Genomic DNA, 25,857 nt, shown 5'->3' with positions numbered 1-25,857 from the left:
GTCGGTGTTGTTGTTTTAATGCTTCGTGAATTAACTGGAACTATTTCAGGTTATAAATATTTTTGTGACTGAAATGAAAACTAAGTACACCGATTGAAAGAGCATGAAGGAAAACTACCATTTAAGAATGAGGAAATAATAAAAGGTATAATTTAGGATTCCACATGGTATCTATTATCTTTATTAAATTAGTATTTTATGTATTTTATTACATTTTCAGATGACACTGTCTGCAGATAATTGCCTCTTTTAGGCATTAAGTCTGCGTTGCAGTATTCGCACATAAACACAGGTGCACCAGACCATGCTGGCACCAGAATTTTATTTTGAAATAATCATTATACCCATCATTGATTTTATTCTCATGCTTAATACAACAATATGAATAACTTTTTTATTTATTTATTTTATTTTTTATTTTCAGTTTTTCTCCGGGGTGTTTGGATACAGTAGTCCTCCCCCTACTGATCGTATACGACAGCGCTACTTTCAGGTCACAGACAGGATGGCAGGCAGCTTGGTCTTCCCGCTTCCCCCTGAGGTCCTCTTGTGCTGCACTTTCTGGGTTGTGGTCTTGCTGTAGATTCTCTGCAGAGACGGGGGAGTAGGATGATCCTTGACCATTCGAGTAAATACTGTCTCGTGTCATTTCAGGGCACATAGTACTGTTTGCTATAAACTTTCTGGGATTTGTGCGATCCTAAAATGAGCTTTATAGTGATGAATGTATGTTTAAGTGGAACTGCCCACCTTTTGCAAGGTCTTGTCATGGGCGTTGAAGTAGGAGATTGCACCAGGGCTGGTCAGCAGCTTTGAGCGGAGATGATCAAAATGCTCCTGATCATCCTCCTCCTGTGGGATGACATGATCACAGACCATGTAGGGTCATTTAGGGTCAGGTACATTTGTGAATGAAAGTGAAATCTAATGAGGCTTAAGAAGGTATTTGTATGTATTAGTAGGTCTACTAGAGTTCTTGGTCTGAAATATTCCTTCATGTTCAACATGCTGCTCCAGGGGGTGTTATTTTTGGGAAACTGACCAGAGCCAAGGCCTTGGCCATAGGGATGAGTCCTGGTCGGATGGTGGGCTCCCCTGCTCTCAGCATCACCTGCGCCTCCTCAGGAATCAGGAACGACTCATTATACCAGCTCTCAAACTCTAAAGCACAAAAACCAAGAGCCACCTTAAACCTCCACCACCAAGACGTTGGGGGGGGGGGGGTCCAATCTTATCCAAAAAGGGCCGGTATGGGTATAGGTTTTTGTTTTAGCCCAGTACTACGACCCCTGATTAAACTAATGAACTAATCATGGTCTTCAATCAAGACCTTAATCAGTAGAATCAGGTGTGTTCTTGTTGGGCTAAAACAAAAACCTGCACTTACACTGGCCAGGAACGGCTGGTTCTCCACCCTCGTTTTACCTGGGAGTCAGGTGTGAAGACTGGCCAAACAATAGCACTAATTACCTGGGAGAAAAGAAAACCAGGGCTGGATTTGATGGCCACAGTTGATCCCTGGTGTAGAGTAATTGAGCAGAGGCCCAAACAACGGTCTGGTCTTGCATTCAGATACCACTCTGAACTATTTACACAATATAAATCTTTACACTGTAGGGACTGTGCAGTAATGCAGCCCTTCCAGGGCAAAGTTGCTTACAAATTCCACTCTTCCACCGGGGCAGGGGTGAGATGTCAGGCTTACCGCTGAGCAGACGAGTCCTGCACTGGTCCACCAGGTGTTCGCAGTAGTTGACCTCAGCCTTGGTGCTGCACAGCTCCTTATAGTGCTGACGGTACTGTCCCTTCAGCTTCTGCAGACTCAGCAGCAAGGCCAGCTCTGCCTCCTCCAGCACAGGCTCCCCATCTGCACTCACCAATCGCCCTGCAGAGATGGGCACTAATTTCATGAGCTCACCAAACCAATTTTGTGGAATAAAAGTAACACATGCATTCAAACCTGCTAGGTTTTGAAACAGTTGGTAGTTGGTTGATCAGGTCATAAGCTGGTCTAGCTGGGTAAGATCTGGTCAACCAGCATGGCCAAGCTGGTCATAAAGCCGGTCTAGCTGGGTATGAGATGGTCAACCAACGAGTGCTGGTAGCTTATCTGAGCTGGTAGCTGGTTGACCGGTTCAATTCATAGCTTCAATTCATAGGTTGAGCTGTTTCAAAACATAGCTTCAGCTGGTCAAACCATATCGAGCTGGGAGCTGGTCTGAACTGGTCAACCAGTTCAATTTTTGAGCTGGCATAGCTACATTTTACAGCAGGTAATTCTTGAAGTATTCCTATCTACGGCGAGAGCCAGCGGGTGACTGTGACCCTGGGGACAGACCCTGCTGCTGGCTATGCTCCCGCAGCTGCTGCAGCTCGGCACTGGTGCGGTCGATCTCGCGCTTGGCTGCATTCACCCCGTCCCTTAGCTCCCTCAGATGCCTCCGTCGCTCTGCCAACACCGCCTTGTTCTCCTTCAGGATGCGGTTTATCTCGCTGCCACGCTCCGCCTTGAAGTCCTCGAAGGCTGTGGCTTTCAGAGGAGGGGAACTAGGAGAGAATTACGAGGTTAAAGTGAAGACCAGGGGTGACAGAACACACTGCGTTATTTCCTATTAAGTTCCTAATAAGACTTCTTCCTGCAATGCGTCCTGCAATACTTCCTGCACATAAAGAGGGCACCGTTTCACTCAAGGTTGGTACTACAAAGGTCTTTGATGCCCGTTCTAAAGATCAGGGGCGACATGGCTCAGGCTGTAAGAGCAGTCGTCTGGCAATCAGAGGGTTGTTGGTTCATTCCCCCGCCCAGGCTGTGTCGAAGTGTCTCTGAGCAAGACACCTAACCCCTAACCCTAGTCCTTCATTTGGATGGCAAGAATTTGCTGATACAGCCAAGAACCCATCTTACATTATCTCCTGTTATTGAACTGCTACAGGTAAGGGGTATATTCAGCAGCAAGTATGTATAAATTCTTCTCAAGTACTTCCATCTCTCTGGCCACAATGGATAGGGGATAGGTAAAACATGCTTGTGCTTTCAGTACTCTGTCCTGACGTGCTCTTTGTCCCCCGCCTGTGGGCCTTGGGGGTCCTGACTCTGCATTTCAGCCTCCTGGCCATCTATGTCCTTCTGTGACGCCAGCAGGGGGTTCATCCGGGATGTGGACGAGGTCTCTGCCTCCTTCATCAGGGCAGGGCTCGCTGTTCCGTCCTTCCTGAGTGCGAACAGGGTGCATGCATGATATGACATGAATGAACATGTATCAGGGAAAGAAACCCAAGTTGGCAAACTTCTATTGGAGAAAAAACTGAAGCTGAAGAACGGCAGGTCAGTGCACCTACCGGTTTAAGTCTTTTCCCTTTTTGGTTTTGACCCTGTGGGGGGATTGTAGTCTACTGTTCTTGTCTAATGAAGGGGCCATGCCCACTCCAAAATTAGGTCCATCAACATCCACTATTCCGTTGGGACCCTGGAAGGTAACATTGGCTTATTTTCAAACATAATGTGCAAAGCATTGGCTGCTTTTCTGTGCAGAACGGAATATAATTTAAGAATATTTCATCACCACCCTAACTGAAGCATGTGTAAAAATATCAAGGTGATGCTCCTCTAGAAAAAACACTGAATTCATCTTTCACATGAGCTATATCTAAAATCACTCACAATTCTGTAAAAATATTAAATTAGGAATACTGTGCCACAGCTCAACAAACAAGGTTTACAGGCCATATTTGCACATCTCAGGTTTACTAAACTCTTTCACATGAGCTATATCTAAAATCACTCACAATTCTGTAAAAATATTAAATTAGGAATACTGTGCCACAGCTCAACAAACAAGGTTTACAGGCCATATTTGCACATCTCAGGTTTACTAAACTCTTTCACATGAGCTATATCTAAAATCACTCACAATTCTGTAAAAATATTAAATAGGTGGTAAAATTAGGAATACTGTGCCACAGCTCAACAAACAAGGTTTACATGCCATATTTGCACATCTCAGGTTTACTAAACTAACTTAAAATCAGTCTTTACTGCAGGCTTTAATTTCACCTCCGGACTTTAACTTCACCTCAGGCTCATCTCCTCACTACCGTCCTGTCACACAAAAATTCTTCCCCATCTTAAACCCCCAGGAGAGACTCCACATTCACATTTACTATCCCTGTGGCCCTCCCCATTTCCATATAATTTACCTAAAATCCTAGCCTTTCCCTGCCTTTCCGCCTGCCCTCCCCCCCTCCCCCAGGCTCCACACACACCTTTGCATTAGCAGCTGCCTGCATGCTCTGTGCTTTCTCTGCCAGGATATAGTTCTGAATCGTGTCCTCCTTGATTTTCTCCTCCCGCTGCCTGTAAAACATACACAACCCATCAGCGAGTCCAACTGCTTATCGGGGTCTACTGCTACCATTTCTGTTCTTTTGGCTCCGTACTCCAGCACATTAGATTTGAAATTAAATAATGAATATTGTTTATACTGTTTTTTTCTTTTTTCTCAGCCATATAATGGTATCCTTGGCTGTCATTAGCACAACTCTGGTCTTCATGTAGACAAATGCAATGAAAGGCAATCAAAATTCTAGAATCAAGACTAGATGCTGAAAGCTTAATTACACCTGAGTAATCAGAAACAGCTGAGAAACCAACTGTGCAATTATTTTTGGTCCCCTAAAATGGGGGGACTTGTATAAAAAGGGATGTAATTCCTACATGGATTGCCCTATATGGATATACATTTAACCCTCAAATGAAAGGTGACAGTCAGCACATTAATATCATATTCAATATTTAATTTCAAATCCAATGTGCTGGAGTACAGAGCTGAAACAACAGAAATTGTACCACTGTCCAAATACATATGGGCTTCACTGTAAAAACGAGCATACTGTAATGTTAATGATGGACAAATTGAATGGCTGAGGGTCACTTACTGCAGAGCGAGCTTGAACTGGACAAAAACCTCCTTGGCCTGCCTGATGCTTACTACCTGCAATGGAAAGCACAACACAGATCTCACACATCCAAAACCCAATTCTTCATTTGATGAATTCACCCAAAAATAGAGAACTGATTTTGTCTGTGCTTTCATGCATCAAGCTTGGATTAATCGCTTACACACCAGAAACTGGGGATAAGGCAGCAGAGATTGTGAATTAAGAGGTAAGCTGTTGCTTCAGGCCTGATTTATTCGTTTGGGAAACTTCTGCTACTCGTAGTATAAAACAGATTTCTTTTGGAGAGGAATGGGAGGTGGTGCATTAACGTAGACACATTAGAGGACGCAACACAAAGAAAACAAAGGAATCAGTGGCCGCCTCACGTTGATCTCGTCCACGGTGCCATCAAGGTATCTCTGGACCTGGCTCTGAATCTGTGCTACCTGTGTCTCTGTAAGTGCACCATAGGATACCCCAGTCCGGTTGGCCTTTTTTGAGAGAAGAATGTTATTTAGGATTGGTGTCAACAGTCTTATATTTAAGTCTATTGGACAGCTATACAGTGTACTCATAATTAAGCATATCATTCTAATTTTTCACTCTTGTCTGACAATTCAATACAATGCTAGTTAGCATTGCTAACATGCTAGATTCTCAGAATAATGAAACATTTGTGCAGATGCATTTGGGCAGGATTGTGTGCAGGGATGCTTTTGAACACGTGTACATCGCTACTAAAACCAAAGGGGTAAAGCCCTCATTTGAACAAGGCAGACTCCTGCATTAGGTGACCACTTCCATCTGTGCAGTGCTATATGAGTACAGGGGTAGAGGGGAGGCATGTTAGCTCACCAGAGTATCTTGGACGGATAGCTCCTGCTTCAGTAACTGTATCTCCTTCTGCAGTTTCTTAACCTGGAGCTGCATGCATCACACGACATTACCAGTATACCCATGGTACATAGACTGGCCACAAGCCCCTTCTGCATACATGTGATCAAGGTTTGGTCATCTATTTGGTTTGCTTGCTTAGTGACTTCACAACAAACAAACCCCATTGTGAATATATTTGTACCCCAGTGTTTGAGGTTCCAGACATCATAAGATAAAATGCACATTATGGCATTATGACACAGTGGCAAATGCATTTCTCAACAGGAAGTCACATCCGGTCATGAGGGTTAACCTGTAATCAACACAGTCGCACAAACATGCATTGCACATGGAACATTAGCAGGAGGGTATTTTGTTGCCTTCGAATAAATAATGAAGAGAAATTAGAAGAATGGATGTCATACGGACCACAGGGTCAACATGCTCGTTGACAGCCGGCTCTGTTCGCACACACTTCATCCTGCAGGCGAAGCGGAGAGTAGATAGCTGCAACGAAGACAATAGCAGTAAGGCTACACCAGATGTGCTTTGGGGAGAACTGGGGCCTGTTCCACAAAGCAGGATTACGGAGTCAGCTGGATAACCAAAAAACCTCATATATCTGGAACATGGTTCAGGTTTTACTCTGTGCAGTTATCTGAGCCCCTGGTCTCTTTCTTCATCACCAGGGTTAACAGCCCTGAAGCAGCTGTGTTTATCAGGCAGCAGCTATAGTGTGATGAACATCATCATTCCCTTCACAGTAATTCCTCTATGCTTACCGTCTCCTCTATCTGACCAGCCTCTCCATAAACATTAGCCACCAGCACTGTGTTGCAGTTTCCGCCTGCAGAGAGGAATTAATCTGGTAAAATAAAAACTATGAGTATAATGTTTACCATTTTGGGATCTTGAATACATGTATGTAAGCCATTGGAGTCAGAATAACCTCAAAATTCCACAAAAATTGAACTTTACAATCCTAATAAATATAAATACTAACATTTTATAGATAGCAATACATTCATTTTATATATAACACAAGTATTCAGACCCCTTCACTTTTTGCTCACCTTATTGTGTTGTAGATTTCATTTTAAATGGATAAAAAATGCCATGCCCATCAATCTACACTCAATAACCCATATTGACAAAGTGAAACCATGTTTTTAGAAAATTTTGCACATTTATTCAAAATCCAAAAACTCTCATCTCTCATTTACATAAGTATTCAGACCCTTTGCTCTGGCACTCCAAATTGTGGTCAGGTACATCCTGTTTTAATTATCCTTGAGATGTGTCTATTGATTGGAATCAACCTGAATTTCATTGATTGACATAGTTTAGAAAGGCACTAAGTGTGGAAAAGGGGTCTGAATCTGAAGCCACTGTATATATACATAGATAAAGCTAAATCATACTGGAGATGACATTGAGTACTGCTGATGACCCAGCTGACCTAGAGTATCTTTGAGGGCATGGGTTAGCTTGCTCTGTCTGAAGGGCACATGGTCCCGGCGTCGATCTGCCAAGGCTAGGATGGCTTGTTCCAGGAAGGACAAGGACTTGTTGATGTACATAGTCTCTATGAGAATCTGACCCTCAGACTAGACAACAATGCGGGAGAGAGATGGACATGAGATCACAACAGATTATAGTGATAGTGATCATAGTAATGAGCAGGACAAGACTGAAAAGCCACTGACAATGCAACATTACCCTGAGGCAAGCAAACACTTCTTAAACATATGAAACTACTAGGTTAAAATACTTTATGGCAACTCACATAACATTTCATTGGTAAATTCAACTAAACTAAAATGGAGAAAGCCAGTTTAAACTCACTCCAGTTTTTCCAAGTCTTTCTGACCCAGCCAAGTCCACCAGGTTCAACTTGGAGGTGACATACTTGGCATCTGATAGGGTTCTTGAGTGAGACTGAAACACAAATTGCAAATTCAAAAGAAAGGAATGTCTTTTTTACACTAGTTTGCCCCCCGTGTTCCTTGAGGAGCTAAAACGTTCCAGAAACGTGACTTTTTACATGTCAAGGTCGTAAAATCTAAGCCGATGTCTGCACATTAGGTGTTGGGCTCAGAAAATGTTTGTAAGATAAATGATTATCTGTGGATATAACCACTCAGGTAAAGTGGAAACATTTCGAGAATAAAGTCTAGTATCTTGTTTGTGGTAATATGAACTTTGGTACAACAGGGTCTTGTGATGGTGAAAAACTATTAATCTAATTGTAATTGTTTTCTGTTTGTATTAGGGCACACAGCTTCCTACCTCAATATGGACAGTGAAGATGCAATGAGATCTGGATGAATTTCTATTCAAAGAGTGTGCTCCGATGATCCGGTTCATCTCTCCCTGATGGTATTATTAGAAGGAACAGTGGTTTTGAAATAGGGCTGCATTATCAATTAATCAATTACTGCATTTGATAGAATAATCCATAAAAACATACAGTCTTCTGAACACTGAACAATACAATGACACTATGATGAAGGATCTGAGCAATACCCTGAAAACCATTCCAAGCTCACAACCAGTTTCTTACACTGCCTTATAATGGAAGTCAATTATATTACATAGTCCACTCAACCCCCAAAAACCATTTTAAAAACCTGCGGACTGAAAAACAGACGTGGTCCAGGTCACCTCAAAGAGCAAGTTGAGGGCCTCCTCTTCATTGTGGACGAGGTGCAGCGATAGGCCTTTCACACTGACACCAGCACCCCCCTCATCCACAATCGCCATGGCCGCAGGCGGCCCAGCTGGGGATTCTTTTACTGAGGACAGCAGGTCCAGCAATATCTCATTGTAGATCTCCAGAAAGGACAGGCGGACTGTTATAGTGTGGTCGGACCGCTGTTCCACCTCCTGAAACACCTGCATTGGGACAGAGGTGAGACAGATATATCAGGGGACAGGGAATACATTTCACATACATTAGCACAAGCGCATATTTACATAATGTGCATAATAGATTTGTAACCGGACAATGCTACGTGATAGAACCCCATTTTACAGGCTGCTATTTTTAAGAACAGTTAACAGCTATCATGTACATTTTTTGTCAACATGTTTATTACTTATTCTTACACAATAAGATCAAGAAAAATAATTGTGGAAGTTTGTGCTTTAGTATGAAGAACAACAGCACCTCCTGTAGAGCACGGGGAATGATCCCTCTCTCTTTGTAGCTCTCTGTAGCTCCTGTCATGGTGTAGGTCTTTCCTGCCCCAGTCTGCCCAAAACACATCACTGTACCTGGGGGAAACCCACAATGAACAGACACCCATGTGTTGTGTATTTCAATTTCAGCTTCTGATACAACATATCACAATACTACAGTATGTAACACATCTGAAATAACAACTTCACAATATATATAGGAGGGTTGTGTTCCACAAGACATGTAGCTGCTCTTAGTAAAGTTCATTTAACAAAATATGGGAAGACAAAATGTCTAGATGCCTGATGTTACTCAGGGGAGGTGCGGGGGTGAGGGACGAACCATTGTATCCATCCAGAGCCCCAAGTACTACACGATGGGCCACACTGTTATAGACCTCCTCTTGGGACACATCATGCAGGATTCTGTCCAGTCGGAATGACCAAGAGTTCAGTTGGTTATTCACAATCCCCTTCCGGGACTCCTTCTTTAGATGGACATTCACGGTCTAAGAATAGAGGAAATGGTGAGGTAGAAGGGGAAAGGAACTGGATGAGATATGGTAAAGAGCAACTATGGTGACGGGCGCAGACAAAAGTTAATTGTCACATGGCAAGTTCCATTTGAAGCAAAGCTATGATAGATCAGAGTACAATTGAAGACTAGAATCGCAACATTTTAAATAATCATTATTATTATTAATTACTGTGATGTAGCCTACCTGGCCATCTGGAAGGTATTCAATTAGATCTTGGGCAAAGTTAGCCGTGGGTCGAGTGCGACAAAATACTTTCACCTCACTGCCATGGGTGTTCATGGTCTCCCCTGTTACAAACTACAACAGAAAAAAAAGTGTCCTTTATGTGTATACGCTGATAAGCAGTAAATACGACAAATACATTTTTACTAAATAATGTTCTCAGGAGTGCAACTTCCCTGATCTTATCAAAAGTCAAAATCCAAATAATTACTGCAGCTTTAAATTTGTTTTAAATGTAGTAATTTCAGTCACTAAATTATACATAATCCCCCCAATTTTAGGGGACCAAAGTAATTTATCTCAAGTTAAACTGACAGGACTGTAGGTTTCTGGACCAGTACGTTCCCCTTTTTATATATTTGTATTATACTACCTTGTTTCCAGTCATCTGGTATTTCTCCAGTTTCTGAAGACTGTCTAAAAAATACTTGCCAGTACCCTTGGGAATATGCCTTCGGGACCAGCTGCCTTATTTGTCTTTAGTTTAAGAAATCTATCTTGTACTTCTTTATCCCCTCTCAATATCGGCTAAGACATTTTGAGTATTGAATATTCCTTCCGGCGTATTAGTAACTTCCTCCCTGGTAAAACTCTCAACAAAGTAGCAACATCGGCAATTGGCTGCTCAAATGTTCCTTGGACAGGTGTCAAGCGCTATCGTTAGTTCATGCATAAAAAGAAAAAGGTCGCGAGATGTTTCGAGGAGTGGCAGTAAGGGCATTTGGAGTCGTTTGCAATGTAGAGAATGTTCTTGTCATTTTATACATCTTTATTATATCATTCTTTATAATAAATCAAAACGAGCCTTCTAAGTGTCTCCAATATGTGTTCTGCATGTAGGCTAGCTACGGGGAGATATGAGTTATTATGAGTTATTATGAGCATCGTTAAGTTTTGCGCGCACATATTGCATTTTCATGAATTAGATACACTTTAGGCTAATCGACCCCTAATTAGCCTAACTTATGATATCTTATTATCGCTCATTGCACGTGACATTTTTGTTCTAATATGCGTAGGATCATATCGAACGTTTTCTCTGATTCGATTCGTTGGGGCATTTGATTCGCAAATAAAATAATACACACGAAAATGTTAGACTTACCGACTATGGAGCAGATCTATTTGTTTTCTAACTACTGTTTTCCGTAACTTAGTTCCTCTCATATACCGTATAAAGGTTTCTCACTGCAGTCAAAAAGTCTCATGTTTACAGCTGTTCTCATGGAAACCAACATCGTTTCCGTACAGGACACGTGGAAAGTAGCCTAAATGCAAAACAATAACACGTAAACTTCCCGGATTTAACTGTTCAAAGCGTTTAGTATAGTAATAAAATATGCTTTTCGCAGCTCGCAAGTTGCGGGTGATCATTGATATGTATAAAACGTTGCTAGCCATAGCGCTAGCTCATAGTCGCTAAACTGAGATTATCGCATAATTATTTTTAGTGACGTGAACAATCGCAAATTAAAAAGATAAGCGTCTGTTTTAAGGTGTAGTAACGTATGGAATCCCAAGGGACCTTAAAAGCACGTTCATTTTCACCAGTCATGAAGCTTTACTACAGAAATGTTATTATACAGTTCTGGGGGTTCCATTTTGCATCACTTGGTGGCGATCGTCTTTCTACATAGGAAAATATACACACCTCATCTTTTTCCAACTACCACGATTACGGGTTGCAAGGGGTCAAGGGGCTGCCATTCTCTGAGAAGCTCGCAAGCTCCATCATTCTCATTGTTCATGGTGATGAATCGTGGCAATAAATGGAAAATAAATTAAGCTGATATATTGCTTAAATTAAGATGCTATTATGCTGATATGATTCCACCAAATAATTATTGACAACATTGTCATTTTGATAAATTGCCTGCTGTGATTAAAAATGATCTTAGTTGTAGAATTTGTCTTTGCATAATGATGATGCACTTGATGACCCACATTTTTGCCTTTCTTTGGCAGATAGGACACCAGGGTCATGTTGGCCATGAACAGAAACTTCAGTGTTCGGTGTAGTCGACAGCTGAGGTGGGAGCTCTGGCTTGTTTTTTTCAGTGTTCCCGTCATCATCATCTTTAGGAGCTCCTGTCCAGAGAGCCTGATTCTTAATGTTTTGAAATAACATTGTGCAAGACATTGTGAAGTTTCACACACTAAAGAGGGTAAAGGGTGTGGGAGCAGACAGGTTCTTGGTGCTATGTTGAACACACACGCACAGGTAGGAGGAAGACCGAGTGAGGGTACACAACAAAGCTTTTTGTTAAATTTTTACATGGTTTCCTTATTTTCACCAACAATTTCCACTTTTATTACTCCCGGGTCCCCGAACACCGCATATATATTATAAATGTGTGGAGGGTGCACAGTGTGTACTAAATTAAATTGTGTTCTTTTACATGTTCTTCATGGAAAATAAGCCAAAGCTACTGAGTCTCCGGGTGAAGAAATATGCAATTTTATCATTTTTATTTTGGTGAACACTGAAAATGGATCCCACAGACCCAAACACCACACGAGGGTTAAGTCCTGTAAGTTGCGAAGTGGAGCTGCCATGGATTAGACTTGTTGTTCCTGCACATCCCACCAATGCAGAGATGTGGGGAATTTGAAGGCCAGGGCAACACTTTGTCATGTTCCTCAAGCCATTCCCTAACAATTTGTGCAGTGTGGCAGGCCGCATGATCCTGCTGAAAGAGGCTACTGCCATCTGGGAATACCATTGCCATAAAGGGTTGTACCAGGTCCACAACAACGGTAGTAGGTAGCACATGTAAAATTGACCAGACGGGATAGCCTTCTTTGCTTCCTTTGGGCGCCCAACACCTCATCACTGCTGAGCGGGAGCATCCCACAAGCCTTGCCATTTCAGTTGCTCGGAGCCAGTCATTTGACTATAACGATTATGCCCTTGTCAAAGTCACTCAGGTCTCTACGCCTGCCCATTTCTCCCACATCCGCCACGTCGACAATGAGAACTGTTTGCGTGCGGTCTAATATAACCCAGACCTTGACATGCGCCGTTGTTATGGGATAATCATTATTCACTTCATCTCCGAGTGGTCGTAATGTTTTGTACATTGCTCCAGGGGGTATTGGCCCCTGCTTAGTCTAATGGACCGTAAATCACTTTGGATGAAAGTGTCAGCGAAATAACTAATGACTTTCTCTTTGGTGATCACACTATTTGAATATGCAGTCATGTTGAAATAACATTATATCAATATTTTAATAGATATTCACTGTAACCAATTCAAGTGGTTCTACATGGACATAATATAGCTTATTTGGCAGTTTTTTCATTAAGTATTTCAAGTAACACCACCTCTCTGATACACTGAAGGCATTTGCTAACATCCATTATGAATCATTCGGCTGCATTGACAAGACTGGGAGGCAACCATTTCTGTTCCGAGTGATCTACAAATCCAGTTTTGTGATCTAACAGGGTGACAATGCAAATCCACGTGTAGTGTTTTACATGTAATTTGACAGCATAAATCATTTAGGCCTTTAGAGTTCAGAGTTCACATCTGAGTGGGAAAGCATGAAACACTTTAAGGCAGAAAGAGGTTAGTAGCTCATGAAGTTCTCAAATTTCAATTCTCAGGCCATCTCCTGCCAAACTACCTCTTGTCCCTCTAGCATCAGACCTGTAGGTGAAAAAATACTGTGAATATACAATATTATCAGGATTCTTGCCTGATAATTTTGTCACTATTATGCCAAATACTGCAATAAAACACCACAAGTCAAACAAAGATAGCTGTAAATAATCAAGGAAAAGCAGTCGTATATCAGGGAGTGGCATGGGGTGCAAGGTATTGTAGTGCATGCAGTAAAAAATTTCGGCATTTTACTTGCAAAAGGGGACTTCCAAAATAAAGGTAACTGCTAGAAATTCACCCTCAATAGCAACTGTTCTCCCTGAATTGCCTGCAGTTCAAAATGACATGTAATGCACAGTCATTGTATATATAAAAAATAAATGGGAAAGATGAAAGCTAAACATGAAGTTACATGGGCACATGAACTGAGAGGAAATATGCAATCTGCCTGCATAAGGGGAGCTGAAAGGGCTTTAGTAGACAGAAACAACATGCAGTGTCAGCCTAGGGACAGGGATGTTTTTCCCACTATCCTAATAAGGAGCACCATAATTGTAATATCACAAATGTAAAATTGCACAGCCAATATACCTTCAGATTTGCCATTTTCATGAACTTCCATACTTTCAATCAGCATTCAACAGTGTGATACAGACCTAGAGCATCAAGGCCAAAAGGAAGAGAGGGGAGCGTAGCACAGTCGTGTCTCCCAGGCTGGGTTGACCACTCCCCGTAATGCAGGAGAGACCGCTCTGGATGGTCAGACGCTGTGCACGAAGTGCGGTCCTCCAGTAAGGGGACTGCACAGCTCAGGTGGTAGAGTCGCCAAAGGCTGAAAGGGCAACTGCTTAACTGCACTCAGGTCAACTGATGGAGGTTGCTAAAGCTATGGTGCTGGTTCACTTCATATAACAGGGCATATACACAGCATATGAAGATGTAAATTAATTTCTGTTCATAACGTGCACAGGAATACAGCTCAAACACATATTTGACCCGCTCATAATCAGTCGTAAGGCTTTCATAACCTGCCTGTCTTAATGCTGAATTCTAAATAAAAATATAATTTAAATTCAAGAGGTCAAAGTGAAGGTAACACCAGAGTTGTGCATTTTGGAGGCTAGCCAGCTTATCACAGTTCACCAGTTTGTGGCTACATGTTAATGCATTTGCTTTCATGGCCTGTATGTCAATGTCAAGAGTAAATGTTCAGAGTAAAAAATATTGTTTATACATAAGACGACAAGCTCCAGAATTTTGTTAGGCCAGTGTCAGTAGTCTCCCAGACTCATGCATCTCTCAACACAACTTTGAAGCCGTTTTTCTCAAAAACATGGTTTGGTGGCTGTCAAGATGAAATGGGACTCCCTTGATATCTGGAGTAGAACGATAACTCTTTTCTCTTAGTTTCTGAACATATTTCTAACTCAAAATATGTTTTACAGTCAATACGACTGATTTCGATAGAGCAGGTCACATATGTCACATCATCGTCATCCCATATCCATTTACAAATTTCTCAAATGCCACTGGCTCTTACTACTTTCAAGATATGTTTGCATAAATCAAAAATGTAGTCATGTGTCCTCCTGGCCTTAACGACACAGTGAATGGTTGGAATGCAGAATATTTGCATACCTGATCTCTCAATCCTACATACTGTATGAGGTGGATAATCAACTTTCAGTAGCACCTTTGATAAGTCACAAACAAATATGCAGATGTGAATAAGTGGTGCAAAGAAACAACTAATATGTATCTAGTAGAACCAAGAAACTTCAGACTAAAAGTTTGAATAGAAATTTCCCTAAAAGCAGATATGTATTCTGCTGGTATTGATGTATGACATTGTGGCTGAATAGCTCATTGTATATTACAAAAGCATCTATGAAAAATCAATTCAGCCAATTCATCAAGATCCACAGTGCAGGGATATCAGTAACCAAGCAGAATAGAGCCAAAACAGACTATTCTTTTCTTTTTTTCCCACATTAAAGTGAATCAATCCGGCATGATCCACACCTGCAAGGTTTGTGGGGAAATATGGGATAATATTGTAATTTCAAGCAATAATCCAGGACAATGCCTTCTACTTTTTAGACCATTAACAGAAAGTAAGGGATAAAAATAATAAGGGAAATCTGTTTCAATGGACTCTATCCAATCTTTAGACAATTTAACATTGTCACGTTCAAGGGTCAAGGGCAAAGCACATGAAACAACCTACATATTAATTTTAGTTTCTTTCTAAAATTGTAACATTTTAATATGCAACCAATGCTATTGAAAACGGAAAAATAACCTGGTTTACACTGCCATAGTTGCAGAACAAATACCGCAAGTGTGGTATAAATTTTAGGAATGAGTGAATAAAGATCAGAGATCAAAATGATCATAATATTTTCTAAACAGCCCACCCAAGGTTCCTATTAACTGAAATGTGCATGAAGCTAAAAACAACACAAATTACCTTTTAGCCATGACAGTTTACCAATCTACAAGCACTGGAATTACGTTTCCCCTTAGTGAATGAAAACACTAAAAGATAATTTTGTTTTATGGACAGACATACTGGGGGTACAGGATTGGGAGACACCAGTCTTACTGAAACTACCTCCCATCCCAGCAAATATACTGCAGGGTCACAGAGAAAATCAATCAGATCAATCGTGAAAACTTTGACATGACAAAAAAAAAAAAAAAAAAAAAAAAAATTGAAACAAAAGTAAACTGTTCACCAGGTTAATTTCTCATTAGATTAGAAAGGACACATTTAATGTTAACCAAGAAGCTGTCAAGATTAAAGAAATCTTTCAAAGGAAAAAAAAGGGGGGAGGGGGTTAGGCAAGAAAGGGGTGGAGAAGGGAGTAAATAAATGTAAAACAGTTCATTGGTCTATCATGTTACTCAGACTGCAGCTCTGTACTACATTCCCATACATGACGTCTGGAAAGATAGATTTTCCAAAGTGGTGCTTTTATGGATCCTACTACACCCTTTGAAAGCCAAGATTTTACTCTAAGGACAATGCACAGGAATCTAGTTCCCTTTTCCATAGTAAGGCCACTTTAAATAGATATTTCATGTCAAACTGATTCTAACCACTTTCACTGTCAACAGGTCTTTGCAGAGAGGCAAAATGTCTTTCTGAGGGCAAAATGTAGTCTTCAAGTTCCAAGAACAGCTCAATGTGTCAAGTGCTGCAGTTTGTCCGACTCGGGATGCCACTGATGCATGGTCAACACAGTATCCACCGAAGTGTAACTGAGGTAGTCTCCTTCCTAGCCCAGATCACAACTCCAAACCACAAATAAATCCATATGCAGCTCGGCTGCCGTATCATTGCAAAAATATAAGTTGTCTCAACTTTGCTCCCCAAACTTGCTCTCGATGCTCAGTTTTTCCCAGAGCGACTGTTGCAGACCAGAGACCAGGTGTGCCACCTCTGCTCTGAGTATGATCCACAATAGACATTTTTTGTTGTATTATTCACATGGGTACAGATTGGTTTCGATTTGATTTTGTTAATCTAAAACAACATCCTTTGAAAGAGGTTGTGTGTGGGTGTATATATATTATATATATACATATATATGCGCGTGTATGTGTGTGTGTGAGACAGAGGGGAGGGGGTGGGGTAGGAGTGGGGTGGGTGGGTGTTCAGTCTGGTGGTGGCAGCTCCAGCTTTGTCAGGGCTGTACAGGCCACAGCTGTTAAAAGTTTCCTCCGAGGGGTCGGGGAAGACCATGCTGGGGTTCTGGGTAAGTGCTGTGCGAGAGGCCTTATTTGTCTCCCAGGATGGCATACTGGTTGTCCAGCTGCAACTGCTGCGCAGAGGCCCCGCCCCCCTCCTCTCTCATTCGGTTCCTGTGCTTCACCACCTCAAAGGTCTTCTCCATTTCTCTGTCCCTGCAGCACAAGGACACAGGTGTTAAGGTGCACTGTTCGGTACTGCTGGGGTCAGGCAAGTTAATGGAACGTAAAAATTAAGGTGTAAAAAATTTTTGAAAACATTGTTATAATGGCAAGAATAGGCCATTCAGCCCAGCACTCTACTCGCCTTTTTCTCCCACTAAAGTTCACCTACTGCTTAGTTTGCCTAAAAGCCAAATAGTATCTAACACTGTATCAAGCCTGGTCTTGAAAATACCCAGTGTTTCTGCCTCCACTACATGCCCTGGCAAGCTATTCCACTGTGTGAAAAAATACTTCCTAATGTCTGTACAGAATTGATCCTTTGCCAATATACATTCATGCCCCCTCATTCTTCTAACTAAAACTCACCCTAAAGAATCACCTGTAGTTCACTTTGTTAATCCCTTGAATGAATTTAAAAGCCTCAATTAAATCCCTCCTAAGCCTTCTTTTGCTAAGCTTAAAGAGATCATCATCGAAAGCATCGTAAGTCTCATAACTTTTATACATGGAATCAATCTGGTTGCCCTTCCCTGAACCTTTTCCAGCTATATCTTTCTTGTAGTGTGGTCTGACAAGGGTATTGTATAAGGCGAGTATAATGTCCTTAGATTTATACTCAAGATTCCATGTATCCCAGCATCCTGTTGGCCTGTTTTACCACCACAGCGCATTTAGGAGAACCCTGAAGGGCTCTGATCAATTATTACCCACTTTTATTTTTCAACTTCAGCCCATTCCAATTTTGTACCACCCATAAAGTAATCCTGCCTTATGTTTTTAGCCCTGCTAACATCAAAACTTCCTAAAAGAATGGAAAAAGGTTTGTCAGGCATGACCTACAATACTCTTACAAAAACTATGCTGGCTGACCCTTAGGATGTTATTATTTTCAGTTTGTCTCTAACGATAGGTTCCAATATTTTACATGTGATGCAGGTTAAAATGACAGGCCTGTAGTTACCTGGATCATATGGTCCTCTTTCTTATTGGTATTGATAATATTGGTATTATACAGTGCCCTCCATTAGAGTTGGGACAAAGTCCAATCATTCATTTATTTGCCTTTGTACTCCACAATTTGAGATTTGTAAAAAAAAAACGAAATAAATCACATGTGGTTAAAGCGCATAAAAGTATTGCATAATAATACCCTTCAATAAAATCTGAGAATGTGCACTTTAACCAAATGTTAATTGTATGATTCCAAATCTATAATCAGAGGCAAATCAAGACATAATGGGTCTTAGTCCCAAACAATATTGAGGGCACTTTATTACCTTATATCCAGTAGTCTGGCATTTCTCCAGTTCCTAAAGACTGTCTAAAAATACTTGCCAGTGGTTTAAAAATTCTCATTTAACTCTTTGAGTACCCTGGAGAATATGCCATCAGTCTTTAGTTTATGTAATGTCTTTAGTTTATGTAAAACATTCTTCACATCAAGACATAATTTGCAATGCAAAACTCCAGTAAACAGCGTTACAGCTACAAATGCTGCCTCCATTTTTCCCTTAGCCCTCTGTTTTCTAGGTAAAGACTTACCTGCGTGTCTCAACGTGCTTGGCAGTGGACAGGAGTGAGGGGAATTGTGTGTCGCTGTTGATCTCAGGGGGACCCTGGGAAGGGCCCCTCTTAGCGGTTGACAGTCGTGCTCCTGGTGGCCGGTAAACCCCTGCTGATTTTGGCTCTGGCACCTCCTCTTCCTCTGTATGGAGAACAGAAATTTGGTCATGTTTACAGACAAATCAGAACATTTCTCTCTCTGCAAATACTGGGGGCGACATGGCTCAGGCAGTAAGAGCAGTCATCTGGCAGTCGGAGGGTTGCCGGTTCGATCCCCCGCCCGGGCTGTGTCGAAGTGTCCCTGAGCAAGACACCTAACCCCCAAATGCTCCTGACGAGCTGGTTGGCGCCTTGCATGGCAGCCAATCACCGTTGGTGTGTGAGTGTTTGTATGAATGGGTGAATGAGAAGCATCAATTGTACTGCGCTTTGGAAAAAGGCGCTACATAAATGCCAACCATTTACCATTTACTTCCAAACACAGAGCTATTTGAATTCTGCAGTATGCAGAGTTTGCAACTGGGCCCAACCCAACCCAGCCCAGCTCAGCCCAACTACTTATGATAGTTTGTTATATCAAAGCTCCACCTGTGCAGGAGAGAATCTCCTAAGTGATGGCTGGTTTACAGTTTTTGGCCATGATACTGCAGGTTTAGTGCTGGCTCATTTGAAATTTAATAGCGATGAAAGTGAAAATATGTTGCTTTCTGTTCACACTTTCAAATGCAAATTCAAAATGAAAATTAACATTTGAATAGCTAAATTCTGACAGCCTTAATATTTTACTTTTAAAAAAAATTTATTTAAAATAATTATGTATTAGTATACACTTTAGCATAACATTTCTGTATTTAAGCATACAATATAGCTATTTTTTCTAATTGTGTGAATAATTCAGCAAGGCACTGTGTTTGAGGAAAAGACAGGATGTCACCAGAGGGGGAAAGGCCCATTAACTCACCCACTGGAGCAGGTGCAGCAGGTGCAGAGCCAGACTTGTTCCATGGACCTGAAACTTTATCTCCACTGACAAGGATGATCTCCCCATCCTCCCCAAATTCCTCCTTCTCATACTCCTCTTCCTCCTTCTCGTCACTGATTAAAAAAATGTGCAACAAAGCCTTAAGTTAACCAAGCGTATCACCAAATCATGAATGGACAAGACTAGCCTGCGTTTCAGAATGCTTTCACTCTTAAAATACATATTCCTTACCCATCTGTAAATACTAAAATAGAGCTCCAGTAGCAAATAGTTATTGACAAAGCAATCAAAATGGCCTATTAATGAGGCATAATTTCCAGATGTCTGCATCTGAGATAAGAACCTCATTCTTCTAAATATTACAAGGGCATGCAAAATAAGTTATTCATTCCATAAAAAACTGTTGTCGACGCAAAATAATAAATGTATATGTTGACAGATCTTAGAGGAAATTCGCGTGGGCAATTTCTTTTCAGCCTTTTAGAATTTTAAGGAGATACAGTGAGCGCCATAACTCATTGGACAGAGACACATTTTTGTTATTTTGGTTCTATACTTGGATTAACCGTTTAGAAATTACTCCCCCATTTTAAGGTACAAGTACTTGTTGAACTGGCTTCACAGATGTGTTTTGTTAGGCAGGTGTATTCATTTTTGTCTTTAGTGAATGCAGAAGAGAGCTGTTGATGTCTAGTCTTGATTCTAGACTTTGCAATTGCCTTTGGAGATTGTTGTTGGGGTGTGACAACATGAGGAAGACAGCAGTGTCGATGCAAATTAAGCTGGCCGTCATAAGGCTCAGAAATGAAAATCAATCAATCAGGAACATTGCAACAACCCTGGGTAAACCCAAGTCAATAGTTTGGTTTATTATTAACAAGAAAAAAAAAAAAACTGCTGAACTCAATTATGTCAAAAGACCCAGTAGACAAAGGAAGACCACTGTAGTGGATAACTGGAAAATACTCTCTATGGTGAAGAAAACCCCCCTGACAATGGCCCAACATATCAAAAACACTCTGGATGCAGGTGAAGATGTGTCAATGTCTATCATATGTAGAAGACAAAACCAGCAGGAATACAGAGGGTACACTACAAGATGCAAACAACTGATAAGTCTGAAGAACAGAAAGGCGAGATTACAGTTTGCTAAAAAGAAGCTAAAACAGAAACAACAGTTACCAAATGCCTCCAAACTTCCTGGACGGCACTTCATTATGCAACAAGACAATGACCTGAAATATACCGTTTGCGCAATGAAGGGGTTTGGATGGCCAAAAAGTGGAAAATCCTTGACTGGCCAAGTCAATCAATGGATCTGAATCCGATTGGGCATGCATTTTACATGCTGAAAAGGAGACTGAAGCCAAGTCAGCAAAGCAAGCACAAACTGAAGATGGCAGAGCATCACCCGGGTAGATAGCCAGTGTCTGCTGAGCAGTCAAGCAGTCATTGCATGCAAAAAATATGTGACCAAACATTAAAATTATTGTGTACATTATGTTAAACTGTTAAATATTTTTGATGTCTGAAAAATGATGGATGGAAATGCCCTCAAATGAATGCTGAAAGTCTGCACTTCAACCTCATTGTCATTGTATCTTTTCAAACTCAGTGATAGGCTACAGAACCAAAATAAATGAAATGTCACTGTCCAATTAATTATGGTTTATTTCAGCTGTATCCTTATATACAATCAGATAAATGTTAACCACCCAAACTAGCAGCCTATTTGGATCATCTTTAAACCTCTGCATCTGTTAATCTATGCATACCATGCCTAAAATTCCGTTTTAGAATACTCAATTCTCATAAATATGTTAGCCACCCAAATTGGCAGCCTATTAGGAACATCTTTAAACCCCTGTATCTGTTAAATCTATGCATACCATGCCTAAAATTCTGTTTTATAATATAAATAATTTGCTATTTATCTGAAGCTTTTATCCAAAGTGACTTACAGATGATTAAACTAAGCAGGGGACAATCCCCACTGGAGCAATGCGGGGTTAAAGGCTTTGCTCAAGGGACCTTACACCGGGGCTGGAACCACCAACCTTCTGGGTGTCAGTCAAGCACCTTAGCCACAAGGATACAGGCCTGAAAATTTTCCAAAATCCTGCTTGGATGTTGATGGAGAGCCATATGAATTTATTTGGAAGGCACTGAAAACATCAAAGTGCAGGGAAGGGAACTTGTTTTCAACATGTTTTCAGCACAAAATGTTGCCAATGTTGCTTGGGGTATGAACAAAGGCAACATCAGCTAAGATAAGATGCAGAAATGACAAAACAGCTAGCTACCCAACCAGCTAAGCTAGTTATTTTTAAAGCTAGCCAGCTAGTTTCATCGGGTCTTCTTGCTTCTTTCTGTAGCCTAAGCCGTCTCAAGTCATTTTAAGTGCAATGGTCACACTTCGCGAGATGTACTTCATAAAATTCCACTGCCTAGACAATTAATCAGCTAACATCTATTATAAAACATGCAAGGTGTAACATACAAGTATTTTTCCATTTCAATTTAAGAAAATAGATGAAACATTGAGCATAACAGGATGCTTAACTCGCAGCAGGACAACCTCTTGAGTTGGGAGGGAAAGATGCAGCTGAGAGAGGGCTCTACCTTAACTGAAGGGCCTGCAGCCGTAGGCCACTGTAGTCCACTTCCTTCTGCTCAAAGTCCTTCCACTCCTCATCCTCCTGAAACACAATAGGCAATAAAAATTACCATCTAAATAACTCCATTCTTTTTTTTATTTTTATTAATCATAATATTATCAACTATACATACTAACTACAGTAATAATGAACTGCAGTATGGTAGTTGCAAGACAATCCACCAAATGTACAAGCCCTTCAAAGAATGTGTATATAGTCGAGGCTTGCTGTAGTTACAAGCTTTGCATGGGAACCAAGATGTAGTCTGAACAGGTTGGTTAGATTTGACACAACCTCCAAGCTTCGGTGTCAAATCAGCATACAGCTATTAAGGAAAATTAAGTGACTTATAACACAGGTCCTGGACTAGGAGATGTGAGTAGAAAAAGTCAAGCCTGCAGTTCTGGTATTCACTCTGGGATGCAAACCCAAAACTCCTACTGCAAAGCATTTGACACTACTATGGCATCACTTCCAACCAAATTAATCTATTCAGAGGCCCTTAAAGAAACCAGACAAGTGCTTCATGGTCTGACAAGATGTTGTAAAAACATCCCAACACTAGGGGATGAAATCTTTCTACAGGCAAACAAAACACACTGCTCCTTCAGCAAGACTAACAACTTGTGTGAGACAGACAAGGCCCCCTTAATCATATGATAACAGAAGATTACAGACTATGATGACATCCAGAGTTTGCCTTTGATTCCATTCAACCGGCAACAAAACTGCATAGTACAGATTACAGAATAGTCCATTCATCTATCCATCCAACAATTGAGAAAACAATAAACATTTGTTTGGTCACAGGTACATCCCCTGTGTCCTGTAGCCAACTGGATGAAAATGTCAGTCTGAAATGTCAGCAATAGTAAGGGCATCTTACATCTACTCTCGACAATTTCTCTCAGCTATTTCAACAACCTTTCAATGACAGACCATTCACCCTTCCATGGACCTTCACAGGAGAGGACCTATATGGGGGTATGAAACATTGCCGTTTCACAAGTTTACATAAATTGAGAGTTAACGTCCAAATGGATCCCAAACCCTACCAAGCACATTTCAATGCTGAGAAGAGAACGGAATCCCCGACTTCTAGCTGCAGACAAATCCGACCGACTGACACAAGCGTGGCTTACCACTCCCATTAAAAATTATAATAACCACGAGACGTCAGTCTAGTTACATCCACACCGGCAGACTGGAAAACAGACAACACATTTAGTACCACTTGTGCAGAACCATTTCATTTTGAGGTGGCGACTCGACAGGTGCTGGGGATGCTAATGTAACGTTAGTCTAGTCATTCCCTGTCTTCGCATAAGCTCCGTCGCAATATGACAAGGGTCACTATGTGTTGCATGCAACCAGGTCCAAGTCCCCAGCGTAACTTTGCCGTTCAAGAATTATTAACGGTCAGATTAAACTGCGCTGCAAGCCAATAAATCGATTTCCACAGCCAAAGTTGATTAGCCGCCAGTTAGTCAATCACCGTTACTTCGATATTTTGGAAAACAATGAAGGTAACTAGCTATTAGCTACCATTAACTACCTAGCCAAACGAAAAACAGCCAGACCTAACCATCTGTAGCTGTAAATCGACGTGTCACAATGGTATCGAGCTAGGCTAACGTATTAGCCAGCATCAATGTATCCAATTTGCTACCTAGCTAGTTACTGTTGCATTAGCTAGCCAGTCAACAGTTTTGCGAAACTTACGGAATAAACATACCGGTAACATGAGTCATGGCGAACCTGTTCAGCTAATTAGCTAACATTTACGAATCTAACGTTACAGCTAGCTAGTAGATATCAATTTACATTACGACATTAGCTAACGTTAACACATCTTACCGCAACCACTCAATTCTCAATTTGTCAAGACAGGCTAAGTTACGAAGCCGGCTAGCTAGCTACTTGTTGCTAGCTAAACAGAATAACGTTTCTGACCTTGGACTGCAGCGGTTTTTGTTAGCTACAGAAATGAACGAAACAACAAGGCTGCGACTACACCAGTTTGTACCACTAAATCTGAGACTGGTCACGGAGCCAGCATGTGCCCTCGATCACACGAGCTAACGTAGCAAGCTAACGTTAATCAGTTGAGAAGTAACGTGAGCCAACTTACTAAAGTGGGATTCCAGTACGAACGCCCAGACTTTTCTAGAAATCACTAGGCTTTCTTACGGTTAGCCATCTAGCCACAATGGTGAACGAATAAGTAAACGTCAAATTAATATATAATGTACCTAGGCTAATGGCAACTATGCGTGTTATTTTGTATCTTATCTAACGTTAGCTAGTCATAGAGTCAATACAGCTTAGAGACCTACGGCTAGCAAGGTAGAGTTGGTGAGGCTACCACATGCTAGCGATAGAGCTAGCAAGAAAGCTACACTCAAATTGGCACACCGTTACCTTCTCGACTTGCGTGTCTTGATTTTCATTTTTTGTTGACTTCTCCTTTTCCTTTTTGTTCTTTTTCAAAACAACGGACGCGGGTGGTGCAGCCTGTTCCTTCCCTTTACCCTTCTCCTTTTTCTTTTTTTTATCCCGCTTTGCGAAGAAATCGTCCAGGGTCTTCTCCACTCCAGTCGTTGCGATATCCGCCATTTTTCTTTTTTAATTAACAAAAGCAACTATTGCTAAATGTAACTTCTGAATTCTAAACTGTTCAATAACGAGGCTTCATTAAACAGGTATGCTGTTTCTTTTCGCCGAGGTCTTAAATATCCTGTTTTCACGTGTTCGATTAGCAATACCGTTGGCTAGCTTTCTAGCCAGCTACATTAACAGTTCCTAACTGTGTGTGCCTGAATCTGACTGACATGCTCAATAAAACCACCGGATGTGCAACCAATCCGTTTTTGCTGCCGACAGCTGGTCACCAGTCGACAAGCTCAGTAGCCAATCACCAAAAGATGAGTCGAAACGTGACCCAATAATTGTTAAGTATTTCACTGAACCGTGCTGATTTTATTATTGTGTAGGGGGGCTACCGCCGTCGTAGTGTTACCTATAGCGTGTTGATAACTTAGTAATATTTTAAAACTCCGCATGAAACTTCTGAGCTAGTGGTAATTGGTGATCCGAACCTTGACTGGCTATGCTCCGCATCTGTCAGTCTCCAGAATTGTTACTATATATTGAATTAATATTTTAGACAAAGTGTCAAGAACTCAGGAGTATAGACTTAGAAAACACTACAAATTATATATTGTATTTACAGTTATAGAATCAAAAGATCATATAGAAGTGCATAATATTTGTACATCATAAATACAATTAGATAAAATATAAAAGATGAAATAAAAGGTTACAACGGAAATGAGAGATTAAATAATAACACTTATGCTTACATCTCTGAATTA

General features: G+C 41.1%; 2 protein-coding genes across 2 annotated transcripts; both read right to left on the bottom strand.

Annotated features, from left to right (window-relative positions):
* Positions 1-436: 436 nt before the first annotated feature.
* Positions 437-10,936, bottom strand: kif9 (kinesin family member 9). The gene is made up of 21 exons (XM_061240169.1): positions 10,861-10,936; positions 9,717-9,830; positions 9,338-9,503; positions 8,984-9,090; positions 8,479-8,709; positions 8,104-8,187; positions 7,660-7,752; positions 7,274-7,421; positions 6,597-6,661; positions 6,244-6,321; positions 5,794-5,862; positions 5,325-5,429; positions 4,936-4,991; positions 4,264-4,354; positions 3,340-3,467; positions 3,042-3,212; positions 2,339-2,547; positions 1,706-1,885; positions 1,043-1,161; positions 751-852; positions 437-588 (listed from the first exon to the last, which is right to left on the bottom strand). The coding sequence occupies exons 2-21, from the start codon at positions 9,810-9,812 to the stop codon at positions 490-492; spliced, it is 2,397 nt and encodes a 798-aa protein (XP_061096153.1). The 5' UTR covers positions 9,813-9,830; positions 10,861-10,936; the 3' UTR covers positions 437-489.
* Positions 10,937-16,109: 5,173 nt separating this feature from the next.
* cdv3 (carnitine deficiency-associated gene expressed in ventricle 3) lies at positions 16,110-25,309 on the bottom strand. Its single transcript, XM_061240777.1, has 5 exons — positions 24,905-25,309; positions 22,449-22,525; positions 19,806-19,939; positions 18,824-18,986; positions 16,110-17,272 (listed from the first exon to the last, which is right to left on the bottom strand). The coding sequence occupies exons 1-5, from the start codon at positions 25,097-25,099 to the stop codon at positions 17,146-17,148; spliced, it is 696 nt and encodes a 231-aa protein (XP_061096761.1). The 5' UTR covers positions 25,100-25,309; the 3' UTR covers positions 16,110-17,145.
* Between the last annotated feature and the right edge of the window lie 548 nt (positions 25,310-25,857).

Source organism: Conger conger, chromosome 4, assembly GCF_963514075.1.
Source record: "Conger conger chromosome 4, fConCon1.1, whole genome shotgun sequence".
In the NCBI taxonomy this organism is placed as follows: domain Eukaryota; kingdom Metazoa; phylum Chordata; class Actinopteri; order Anguilliformes; family Congridae; genus Conger; species Conger conger.
Note: the sequence above shows the minus strand (reverse complement) of the source record. Positions and strands in the feature narration are given on the sequence as shown.

Excerpts from the sequence above, each read along its gene's own strand:
- kif9 (XM_061240169.1), bottom strand. The coding sequence starts at position 9,812 with ATGAACACCCATGGCAGTGAGGTGAAAGTATTTTGTCGCACTCGACCC. Across the intron at positions 9,091-9,337 it reads GGCTCTGGATGGATACAATG|GTACAGTGATGTGTTTTGGG; the intron begins GTTCGTCCCTCA and ends GGTTTCCCCCAG. Across the intron at positions 1,886-2,338 it reads GGAGCATAGCCAGCAGCAGG|GGCGATTGGTGAGTGCAGAT; the intron begins GTCTGTCCCCAG and ends CCATCTCTGCAG.
- cdv3 (XM_061240777.1), bottom strand. The coding sequence starts at position 25,099 with ATGGCGGATATCGCAACGACTGGAGTGGAGAAGACCCTGGACGATTTC. Across the intron at positions 22,526-24,904 it reads AAGACACGCAAGTCGAGAAG|GAGGATGAGGAGTGGAAGGA; the intron begins GTAACGGTGTGC and ends ATTGTGTTTCAG. Across the intron at positions 18,987-19,805 it reads TGCTGCACCTGCTCCAGTGG|AGGAAGAGGAGGTGCCAGAG; the intron begins GTGAGTTAATGG and ends TTCTCCATACAG.